The 12,960-nt window shown below is 43.8% G+C and overlaps 1 protein-coding gene across 12 annotated transcripts in view; it reads left to right on the top strand.

Moving 5' to 3' along the window:
* Nucleotides 1-12,960, top strand: part of nrxn2b (neurexin 2b) — an 806,770-nt gene that overhangs the window by 790,595 nt on the left and 3,215 nt on the right. For all 12 annotated transcript variants that reach the window (XM_078936626.1, XM_078936632.1, XM_078936630.1 and 9 more), the window contains one exon: nucleotides 1,587-1,665. In XM_078936626.1, coding sequence (XP_078792752.1) covers nucleotides 1,587-1,665 — 79 coding nt within the window. The remainder of the gene's footprint in view (nucleotides 1-1,586; nucleotides 1,666-12,960) is intronic.

A 12,960-nucleotide genomic window follows, 5' to 3' on the forward strand; every position in this document is an offset into this window, starting at 1 on the left:
AGCCTGCTACACACAAAGGAGCAAGTGCACACAGTTTAGAGAAATACAACCTCTTTGACTGGTCACAGAGTGACCCTTTTTCTGTACGGTGGCCCTGAAGTGCAAATCCCACCAACCAATTATTCAACAAAAACAAAATGTAAACATCGCAATTCAAACAGCAAAACAAATATAACATTTTAGAAATCAAATTAAAATTCCAGGAAATTCCAAGTTTGATGCATCAGTTATCTCCTTGTCTTTTTTTTTGTCTGGCCTGACCAAAATAAAACCCAATTCTCTATGATTTCAGGATAAAATATGAGGGAAATAAGAAATAACCAATTTCAACTCCTTTACCGCTCTCCTGGTTACAAAAGGACCTTTGGATCCAAGATGTCCAGATGTCCAGAAAAAGACAAGTCTTGCAGGATCCAGCCCTTTGATATTAGTGCAGCTTTGAGAGTCCAACAGGAAAAAATACCAGTCAGGATGTTCATGAAAAACCCAATTTCATTCAAAACCTCCTGAGTCCTCTAGTTTCGATCAGTTCTGGCCCAAACTGTTTGCCTGCTCGGTTCCTGAGAAAATGTGCGACGACTCTGCGGTGCGTTTGAGGACCATCGGAAGAACAGTATTTTGGTGCTAAAATAACCTCCGGTTCCAATTAGTACAGAGCATATCCAGGATCGCTTCACGCCAAATAACCTTTGGTTGACAAATGGACAAATGTCATCATCCAATCAGTGATAGGACACAAAACCAAAATCAGTTCCAAAAATCTAAATGAAACGCTAAAAAATTAAACAAAAGAGGACAGAGGAAGGTATAGCGTCCCTCTCCCACACTGAGGCATGGAGACTTAATCTCTTTTAGCGTCTTTGTTCTGTTTACTGTAGGCCGTAACCAACGGCGTACAACTCGCTCAGAAACTCCCTAAAACTCCAGTAGAGGGCTCCACCCAACTTTGTATTCCCTCGCTCCCGCACCTGCCCTCATCTTTTCCTTATTTGGCCCATAGCTCAACCCTATTGGTCCAAACTCCCCAACGACAGGCTGAGCGACAGAACTGACGGGCCAACCAGCATCTCTGCCTGATGCGTTCAATGAACCCCGGAACCTAGAACGCGACCCAACAGCCGCCCAGTCCATCTCAGTCCGCTACAGTATTATGGGACATCACTGATGGGATGTGTCCAAGCGATACAGGTTATGCTCCGTACCAACCGTACTAACCGTAAAACCTTTATTAGTATGTGGAGATTGAAGACACATCTGAAAAACCTCAGACGTCTTTGTTTGTTATGTTTTCTTAATTGTCATGATCTTTAATATGTTTTTGCATTGAGTAATTTGTTGATGTGATTTGGTCTTCAGGGCCACCGTACCTTTGTGACTCACCTAGTGCTGCTGACAGAAGCACAAATGTGCACATTATCAACTCTTTTACCGCATGAAAATGGTGCAGAACTTACGTTTGAACACACAATCTCTGTTGTCGCTGTCTGTTCAAGTCGGTGTGAGTGCCGCCTCACCGTTCCTTGCTTCCGACACACAAAAACGCGCAGAGAGCTCACCTCGCTGCGACCTTCTCTTTGTTCCAACAGAATGCAGACGACCTCTTGGTTGCTTCAGCAGAATGTCCAAGTGACGATGAAGATTTGGAGGAGTGTGAGCCTGGAAATGGTGAGTCAGCTCAAAGAGTTCTGTTATCATCTTCTTTAGAAAGCAGAAACTAGGTTCACCTGGAGACCTGCTTTTCTCCACTTCTGAAAAACATTGTGACTGGGCAGCACCCCCCCCCCCCCCCCCCACACACACACACACAAGCAGCTCTGATGGCCCAGATGTGCACCCTTCAGGCCCCTGTCTTATTTAGTTTTGAAAGCTGCAGGCAGTAAGCGGCATTGCACCGCTTCCATTTTTCAGGCAGGTTGTAATATGTGTGGCATTTTCCCAGCTGTTGCACCAATCTCCTGTCCCGACTTTAAGAGGCGACACAATTTCAGCGCTGAAGTGCAGCTTGTTGGCACAGCTGTGGCTTGGCGGGCCTGGTCGCTGTGCCACTGCTGGTGTCAAACAGCAGCTAAAGAAATGTTCTGACACAGCAGCAGGGAAGGATGCTACAGGACCATGTGTCCAGGTCCATTAGCAAGACGATTCCTAAAAACTGCCAAGAATCACGTTCTAACAGGAAGGCAGTGTGGCTCCAACAACACTGCAGTTGCAGCTCTTTGCAGTTAAAAAAAATATGCAAATACTTCCCATGTTAATCCTGACTGACAAGGTTTTAGGCCTTAAAGGCTTTACATTGGAAAGCCCATTCACTCAAAATGTCATCTTTGGTGATAAATTCAAGAATTTAAATGTTACAAAGGGGTAAAATCAAACAAAATCTTTTCAAGGCACACAATGACAAAGGTGGTTTTCTGGTCTATAACTGACTTTCAGTTTGAGTCATGCAGGCACAAAGGTTCAGGATGATTCGTCGGAAATTCGGCACTAAAGACCTTTTGTGGCACACGACTTCTGAGCAGTTAAAACCTGTTAGGCCGCATTCGACTGGCCTCTTCCAATGGAAAGTCTATGAAAACGCACGTAAACCTTTTGTTTCGAGCTTCCGCAACCAGAACTCTCCGAATGCGGTTTCTACATACAAATCCCGGGTTCATTGGTTGCATGCTGGGAGTTCAACCAGAATAAAGCAGCTGAACTGTGACCAATCAGAGGACTCGGATCTGATAGTGATGTGTCCTTTAAAAAAGACGGAAGTGCTAAAACGTCAGCCCCTTGATCACGTGCTGACGTGATCACAAAGGAGAAACTAAAAATTGTGGTTTATGCACAGCCGGAATTATGTATCGGAATAGAGCGGAGAAAGAAAAAGACTTCGCGGGATTTTCACCGCTTGGACATTTTGCACCAAGGACATGCACTAGTAAACAAAATTAAAAAGCTTAGAAAAATTAAAAGAGAACTGCTTCCTGCTTCTCCTGGTGTGTGAACACCACAGTCTGAACGCACTTTTACAAAAATAGGTATAGCACGTTGTTGAAGTAAACAATGCTAAGCGTAGCATGAGAGAGAAAGATGATTTAAACACCAGTGCACTGCTACAAGAGCGAGGAATGGAGAATAGAGCCATGCTGGACAGTAAATAGCAGGAGATTACAGCGCATATCAGCATGTTTGTGTGAGGAGAAATTGATCCGAAACTGTGTTCAGAAAACGGAGTGAAGCATTCTCCTGTGGTTTTCTCTGTAGGTGGTTGGGACCGAAATAGAGACTCGGTTCTCCTCTTATCAAAAGCAGAAATGAGAGTATTTTGGTGGATGCCATGCCCAGGCCTAATCTCCTGTGGGGAAATGCAACTCTCTCTTTGCCCACACGAACGAACACACACACACACACACAGAGCAGAAGACAAGCTCACCTTTCCAGACAGACGCTTGCCTCTCATGCTCTGTGGGTGTGAGGAGTTCTCTCTGCTGCCGCCTCTCCTGAGAACAACGAGCTGGAGAGCGCTGGTGCACGCGCCCCGTATCACACCTTCCAGATGCAGAAACAAGCTCCGGCGGGGGAAAGCCAGAGAGGTCGGATAAGCGTTTGTGAAAGCCGTGGACAAGGAGAGAAGAATCAACATTGTCAGCAACACATGTCCCCCCTCCAACGTCGCTCCGCAAACACAGGCCTGCAGTCGCCGCGCAACAGGGCCAATTCCTGCTGTTTTCAATTACATGGGAGAAGAAGCTGAGTCTCATTGAACAGCCTTCAGGAAGGAATGAAAACGTTAAGAACAGCTGTGGGCTTTCTATTAAGCTGTGTCAGATATGACGGCAATGAATTCATAGAAATCAATGCGGTATTCAGTTTGCTCAGCAGACGCAGTCATGGCTCAGCAGGTAAAGCGCTCATCCTCTAGCCGGCTTGATCCTGAATTGTACGAGGCTTTCTAAAGGCCGATGCGTTGTCAGCCATCTGGTGTGGAGCATTCAGGTGTGTCCTAACACAGTCCTGACAAAGACATCTGCACCTGACTTCAGCAGAGAACCAGTGAAGGACAAAAAGTAACCTCCAAGTGATCTTTAGTGTGATTCTATAAAGTTCAGAAACAAAGCACTGTGTGGAAGTAGTCACCACAACTTGCCAGCACATTTACCCAAATATTAGACCATGTTGTGCTGCTAGAATTAAAGAAAACCAGAGGGCTTCATCCCAGAGCCTGCTGGCCTCAGTCAGGATATTTAATATCCTGTGGTGGAACGATGAAAAAAAAGCAGAGATGTTGGAGAAGAGCATCTAGAAAAACTGTAGAGACTGAGGTTTACACATCTGAACACAAAGCAAAGTTTCTAGAACAGTTTCCTCTTAAAGACCCACTCCAATCATGGTTTTGGTGTTTGAACATGCACTTGTAGCATTTTTCCCATAATAGAGGGGCACGTATAGACTAAAACTGTATTTATTTCATTGTTCAAATCATTGCAAACCAGGATCAGACAAAAAAAAAATGATGTTGAAAAATGATCAGAATTGCGGTGTAGAAAATACGCTGGGCGGGACTCAAAGCTCCCTGTTCCCTGATGCATCCACCTGCAGACGTATAGATCCATGAAGTCTTTGTTTTCCTCGTCTGAGCTGGAATCTGGACCCAAACTGTACGGCTGGAAAGTTCAGATATTGCCTGCTGTTTTTGTTGCAGCTGCAGTTAGGTTGGCTGGGTGAGAGGCTGTAAGCCAGTGGGAAAATGTGTAAACAGAGAGCTCTCAGGAAGTGGAAGGGGGGGGCGGGGTTTCATTGCACAAACAGTTCCGCCCACAACTCAGACGTGAATTTTTAGTGAACTACTGCTGCTCTGCAGAATATATGTAAGAAAACGACAAGTTGTTTGGTTTTAGCTATAAATAACATAATCATGATTAAAAGACCATTGGACACGCTAGAAAATATATTTAAAAAATGATCGGAGTGGAACTTAAACAACAATGAAAATGGAATTTAAAAAAAACAGCATTACCCACAATGCAGCACAGCTCCAGGGAAGGGATGGTTTGGGTTTGGGTACCCGAAGGGCTGTGAATCGACCACGGATAAACACGAGTCCATCTGCAGCTCAGTCGTCTTCAAAAGCAGCACAATAAACGTTAAATCAGCCTTAAACATGTAAATAGTTGGGGTTTTGGAAAAGGCTTTATCAAAGCGCCCAAGCGCTGTGTGCTGCTGGGACCTGAAGGACCCAAAAACATTATGAACCAATTTGATGTTGCTGAAAGATGCAGATCAAACTTACAAAATGTGAGAGTCAAATAACTAAAAGGTCAACTCCTGAAGCTCCCACTGCTATTTTTGCTTTCATATTTATAAAACAAATAATGATAAAGTCAAACATTTACAGTTTGGAATTTTTAACTAAAAGTTCAGTCAAGTGTTTGTCTGCAGACGACACTGCAAAGGTGGCTCAGCCCTCACATGACCAAAGGCTCAGAAGGTGATTGGTGGGCAGTCAGAATCTCCGAGTCGATGCTCCATAAAATGAGGAGGAGAAGACCGGGAGAGGACTGCAACGGCTGCCGCTCATTGAGATGTGCATCACGTTTAATGCACTCGAAGCAGAGCAGAGAGAGAGACACTGAGACGGGGCAGACAGATGAGGCTTGTGAGGCAGCAGGAGAAGATGCAAAATTGGGTGAGCAAGCAGAGTGAATCTTCCCATTAAGAGATTGGGCCGCTCCCACCGGGCCAATTAAACTTTGACTGTTGAGGAGCCCTAATTACATCACCCTTTGGAGCCTTGGTCTGAATCCTCCGTGCTGGTAATGAGCCTCCCTCAGAGGGGCCACAGGGCTCAGGAGTGGGAAGGACCGCCTCCATTAGAGGCCTGAACGCGTTGCAGGGTGACAACGTCAACAAAAGCAGACAGGGACCATGTTTTAGGACCCTCTCTCATTAAACAGACACTTGGAAAGTTATCTGCAGATTTTAAACAGATTCACACCAGAAGATCTCCTCTCCAACAGGCTCTACTCATTAAATGTTTGTGATTTTTTTCTGCCCTCTCTCTACTGCAAGATGACCTCACTTTCCCTTTCTCTCACTTCCCACCAATCCACTTATCAGACTCAAGATGCTGTAAGCGCTATATCTGTTTTACTCAGGCAAGATTAGAGCTCCGGGGCGCTCCTCAATTATTCATCAGACAACCAATAAGGATCAGTTGCTCTGACCATGATGACTGCATGTCAGTCTGGATCTTTTCATGCCTTGTGTTTTAAAAAAAGGAAAAGAGGATCTTTAGCTCAGACTCGCATTCAAACTACTGTACCTTTGCTTTAGAGCATTTCCCTGATGTGGAGACACGGACAAAAGAAGACCGCAGGGATTAGATACAAGAAAGAAGCATTTGTTTTCTACTTGTGAAACTTTTTAAGTCAGGGAGGCATAATGACTTGGCACACAGACTTTTTTCTACCGACCTTTCTTACGGATAGAAATGAGGTGACCCGGAAACATCCAGTTGGTAGAACGCGTAGAGCAAAAATGTTTGTGTACATTTATTTCTAAAGGCATGCTTCAGGCGACAGATTGCAGCAACACTAATACAACTCATAAGGGTTGGATGCATACACGAGCCCGTTAGTGCTGTTCACATGAAAAATGTGCGCTCCTTGGGTGAAGCCCGGCTGGTGGAAATGAGGAAATTAGACAATCAGAGTGAAGGTTGTGTGGACATCCTACAGGCAGTCGCTTATCACATACAGACCTCGGACAAACGGCTTTCATGCGCTGGCCAGTATCGGCACCTTAAGGCCAGGTCACAAAGCCACTACGTGGATTTGGCACATTTTCCACTTTAGACATTTTGGTCGTCTTTGATACATGCGTGATACATGCAGGATATACGTAATTCATTCTTGCATTCATCGATGTGCACAGATGTCCGTCGACAGGTCTTTACGTGAATCCGTTTTTGAGCTGTTCAGACTTATACGTAATACAGATCGGTTAGGAATTGTGCAGTTTATGCATATTTTACGAAGGAATTTTTTACACAACTAGTACTTAAATTGTACTCAGTTGTGCGTGATTTTTGCAATATCCACACACAAATGTGTGTCTTTCCATGATCGTTCCATGTATGTCTAACTTTTCACACATCAACCACCGATGTATAACTTTTATGTCACGTATATGGTGCAGTTATTGGTAGCCAGTTTAGCTCGTGCTGGTTTGCGGCGCCTTCCGTCCGTGAAACCAGGGTTCGACTCCGGGCTGCTCCCTGTTCCCTTCTCTACCTCTGCCGGTTCCAAGCCCGGTTTGAGAAGGTTGCGTCAGGAAGGGCATCCGGCGTAAAACATTGCCAAATTTACCATGCGACTTGTTCGCTGTGGCGACCCCTGATGGGAGAAGCCGAAAGTGGAAGATATGGTGCAGTTATTAGTTCAAATTACGTAATTGACGCAAAAATCACTAATTAATTGCATATAAACAGCGTAATAATCACGCACAGTTCATGTTCTAAGTTGGTTTACGCGTTCTTGTGTACGTATGGCTTATTTGTATTTCTTCCATGGTTCACTTCATGATACATCTGTGATAATTGAAAGACCACAACTTTCATCACCTTTTCCACATATATTCACCAGTTTTCATATGCGCAATCTGCACATGTAGCAACTGGGTCACAGAGAATGCAAAAATGGGCTAGTGACAGTGACCAGAAGTCTAGAATTTGGCTCAAGGAGGGAGTGGCAAGAGACTGAAGTTGCATATGTTTTTGTACTATTTATTGTTTGTGCAAAATACTTACAGTGACAGACAAACATTAAAGAATAGAGCAAAGTGAGTGGCCATTCATATTTATATACACAAACATTTCAGAAGTTTAAGATTCACAATAAACAATGCATAAAAAACATATCAAGAGTCCACCACAGGAGAAAAACACGAGAACCAACCCGCTCATAGTTCAGAGGAATACAAGTGCACTGGGAGGTGTGATTTTAATGTGTATGGTAGTTTATTTGGGCGATGGTCTGGGCGTAAATTGTGTGAGAGTTTTTAACTGGGCTACTAAGAGCCCCCTGCCAGCCCAGCAGGAGGATGCAGCTCTTCGATTACTGAATCTGGAGGTTCAGGTTCCTAGGGTCTAGCTCACCATCTTGGACCTGGCCAAATTCTGCCAAAACCACATGTCAAGTCTACAATATCTTCTGTGTTTGGGCCGGATGGAGGGCCCCTGTGCCTTGTCTCTCATTTGGCTTCCCCATTGCTTCTAACAATACTGAAACCCAGAACCATAATAAGTGTACGAGATTGGCCGCGCCGTGTCATGTGTCATCGTGACGTCATGAACTGAAGGGCCGTGATTGGCTGACCACCCCACATGACTAACTAATGTCGCTGGCAAAACAAAGCCAGCAAGTACCGCCTGGGTCATGTACGTAGTGGCTGTTTGACACAGCCTTACGTCTAAGGCTTTAACAGTTTAGCCATCCATTTTCTGAACCTGCTGTATCCCTGTCAAGGTCACAGGGTTGTTGGAGCCTATCCCAGCTACTGCTGAGCAAAGGCGGGGTACACCCTGAACAAGTCGCCAATTCAACACAGGGCCATACAACCGCACAACACCCCTACACTGTCACCAAGGGACAATTAATAATCAAGAATGACCTTTGACGCAGACTGTATAGGAGGAAGCTGGAAAATCATCAGGGAAAACACGCAAACTTCTTACAGATTGACCCGGTTGAATTTAAAATTATCATCTTCTAGGTGTGAGGCAAGAGCGCTAACCACCACACCATCAAACAGTCCGCGTTTTTAAAAGCTTAGTCTTAGTGCATGATTGTTGTGTTTTTTTCAAAAATGCCTTTTCTTTCTTTTCAACTGATCTCAGTTAAAATGAAGTAAAATCTAGAATCACATCTGAACACAGGTCTTGCAGGCCTCCTGCTTGGATTGTTTCTCACTTGTGGCCGCATGGTTCAATCTTCATTGAGTTCAGAGTGCTTTCCTATTCATGGACCCAGAGTCCTTGGAGTGCCTTTAGACAAACTCCTGTGGGGGTTGTTGGAAGACTTTTAATGGGAAATGCCATTTGTCCGTCCTGATCATTGAAATTCAGCCCTCTCATCGCTCATTTGTAATGTTTCTTACAATTCTACGAGGAGCTGAACCACATCCATGGACACAGCCAAGAAGTTGGTAACTTTTCAGATGAAGACTCTGATGAACTTTTCCGAGAGGCGTTCATTCAACCTTTGTTTCTACTCAGAGGCTAGATTAGGGAACAGGTTATGTGTCGTCCTAATCTAAAGGCCGTGTCACACAGCCACCATGTACAAAACTCCGTTAGACATACGTGGACACACGTGGAACGGTTGTGGAAAGCCACAAATTTGTTTATGCATCGTGCAAAATCATACACAATTGCGTAATATTGACGTAATAATTGCATGTAAACTGCGTAGAATATAAGTAAACTGTGTAATTCTCAACTGACCAAAAATGTTCAAACAGCTCAAGACAGAATTCACATAAAGACCCGCCAGCCGAAACCCTCGATAGACATCTGCACACATCGACGGACGACAAACGCATGAAATACATGAATTACTTATATCACCCATGGATCAAGAAAGACCGACAATTCATAAGTGGGAAATGTGCAAAATGTATCTATGGCCTGTTTTACACGGCCTTAAGAAATGAGAACTATACCATGTATGCACACCTCATGTCTTCAACCCTGGATTTTCATCTAATGTGCAACACTCTTTTTGGAAAGTTTTCCTAGGTCCTAAAGGGTGTTAAAAGGAACTTTGGTCTTTTTCAGTGTCAGTAGAATCAGTTATTGCAGAGGTGAGAGAAACTGGAGACGGCATCACTCACAATCCAAATGTCTTGCAGCCATTTTATTTCATTAACAGTCATTGGTGCATTTTATAATCGTCCAAAAAAAATGGTAGCAAACTATCCAAAATCTCATTTAAATTATAATTAAAATCGGATGTTAGCCCAAAGCAGTGGATGGAGAACAGTTTCTTTCATTTTTCCTCAGCTGCTTGCTCAGCATGGAATCCATCCACTCACACTTCAAATGGGGAATAAATATAATTGTCTCTTCCAGACGGAGGAAGAAAATATTGATTCACAGATTGTCGGAGTAATTTATTTTTTTGATTTCACTGGATTTGCCTGGATTTAATTAGGTTTTCAGATGTTTGGTTAAGAAGCTATTACTGACAGATTCAACAGAAAACCACGGATATATATAATGGCGTGTGGCCAATATTCATGCAGAATAATGGCAGGGAACTTAACTAATATCTCTAAGATGTTCATGCCGTTCTGACACATCCAGCCAAAAATAAAGAAATAAAAACTTCTTAGGCAGGTTTACCTTAAAGATGCTAAAATGCTCAGAAGAGGTGACTTTACATCATAAATGCAACTCCCGCTGAGACACGATATAAGCAGGAAATCGTCTTCTTTTTGTCAAAATAAATCCCTTTGCTGGAGACTGACAGCATTTGTAAACAGTTTTGCGCCACCTCATGTATGAAGGAGCTGCTTTGGTCCCCGTTGAGCAGATTACAGGGTTTCATGATTGAGCCTATTGTAGCATGATTCAACAGAAAGCAAGTGAAAATATACTTTATGCTCGTATGTTATGCTATTTATTATCCGGGATTTTTCATCTGGGGCATAATCAGAGCTGAATTTCCTGATGCTCAACCCTTTTAGCTCTAAATCAATGGATGTGTTAGGTGATCTTCAGTATTGTTGTTTTACTGGAGACCAGCTCGAATGCATTAGTATCCATCTGCCCTTCTTCATTTCCAGTAAATGAAAAGTTGGGATTGGTGTAGTGTCACTCATGCAGGGGGTTAAGAGGGATGGGGCTAAAAGATAAAGGCAGCTGCAAAACCAGACTTGATGTCTGAGCAGAAAGAACCACCCAGATTTTCTGTGTTTAAAGGTCTTCGAGAAGCCCGGTGTCCCCGCACCATGCCAAGGTCACACAAACATGCTGTGCTCACTTTCACAAACATCTGAAACCCTCCATTTATGTCAGTCTGTGCTTCTTGGCAGTTTTCAGCAGACGGAGCAAGAGACAGGTGACAAGTTGTCTTCCCCTAACCTGACCGGTGTTAACTGGTGAATCAGAGCTGCATAGGGGGATGAAAAGCTGCAGTGACAGGGAGGGCAGAGCCAATTCATGCAGTAGATGAGGTCAAACTGCCAGTGAAACAAACTTGCGTCAGCTAGCAGGAAATGAAAAGATGGCTGACCTGATAACTGTCTACAGTGGAGGGATGCGGGTCTTTCTGTTCTTGAAGGTTGCGATTCTCTGATACACCATGTCAAGTCATATTCACGGAGGAGACCCTCAGCTATGGGCTACAGCACAAACACCACGAGCTGCTGAAGGCAATCCCCAAATTACAATGCATGCATAGAAAAAAAAACTCCCAAGACATCCCATCAGCTGTTCAGATGGATAGATTTTAGGTAGAGGAAGGCAACAATCCTGATTCTGGGGATTAAAGCGTGTGTTTACACTCACAAGGACATCCACCAGCAATGTCAGACTCATGCACTAAGTACGACAAAGTGGAGCACTGGAGTGGGGGGGGGGATTCCAAGCAGCAGTACGTGGCCTGAAATTCCACCTAACTAGAATCTCGTCAAACTGGGTACCTTGTGTCCCATGTTACACCCCCCCTCCCCCCAACACACACTTGTCCTCCCTCCGAGACTTCGACAAAACCAAGTTTTCTCTTGAACGCACCCGCTATGCTCCTCACATGTGCCACTGCGCTCTGCTGTCCTTGTCAAGGTGAATCGCATCCCTCAAAAGCAGAAAGAGGGGAGATTGATAACTTGAGCATTGCCATGGAAACTAGCCTTCCAGCAACTGTGGTGAAATAAGGGTTAAAGTCTTTCCAGGTTTCTCACTCCTTTACTGCTTCCACATGTTTGTTTCTCTGAAAAGTATTCTGATATGTTGATATGTGATGTCACTGTAGCCTTGTTACTCAAATGCATTGACTATTTAACCAAACCTTTGCCAATATGTGTGTGGTTGTGCAACATGACAACGCTTCTGAGCTGACCACACAGGAATTCCTTTAAATCCAAAAACCATGTCCTATCACTTCCCCCTCTCATCCTTTAACTGCCTGATCCAACACCCTCCCCCCAATGAGTCACTCTGATTTACCTCATCAATCAAAGAGCCAAAGTCATGATTTTATGCTGATGATGTTGGCATTTCGTTGTTTTGCTGTTACCTTCCCTTCTTCTCTCCCAGACATGAATCTAATCCCCTCTGCCATGTTTTGTAACTGTCATGACTGTGATTATTTACCACAATGACCAGAATATATTATCTGCTTGTACTTTTACACTCCCCAGAATGTTTGAAAGTTGTGGTAGAAGGATTCCTGATCAGTGGATGATTTGTTTTTCTCTTAGTTTTACACCCACTCTTTGGGTTTTCCTTTTCCTGTGAGTCAACTCCGATCCCTTAGCTTAAGCCTGGCTATGGCTCATTAAACCCATTTTCTAACTGATTAAGTTTTGATGTTTGATAGGAATGCCACTGCCCCATGTGAAGAAATGCTGTTAGTAACTGAAGTGGGCAGCCATTCCTTATGAAATGAGCCATAGAAGTCTAAAGAGGCCAAAAGAAGATTCTCTGTAGGAAAATTTGGCGGGTGGAGGTCCAATGACTATTCTAACTAAATGTATTTTATGCCTTAATTTATTTTATCCAAGAAAGAAAGATGAGCTTAAGAAGGGGGGGAGGGGAGTTGTTTATCACTATCCAAGAACAATCTTACACAGCTTTCTTTTTGTAATTTTTTTTTTCATGCAAAAATCATGCGGCCAATTTGTTGATGTAAGTGACCTGAACCTCGTGGTTTGCTATCTTTTTAACCACTCACAGCAGAAACACCTGAGCGCTAGAGCAGC

Source organism: Oryzias latipes, chromosome 18 (assembly GCF_053564925.1).
Source record: "Oryzias latipes strain Hd-rR chromosome 18, Olatipes_Hd-rR_3.1".
Classification (NCBI taxonomy): domain Eukaryota; kingdom Metazoa; phylum Chordata; class Actinopteri; order Beloniformes; family Adrianichthyidae; genus Oryzias; species Oryzias latipes.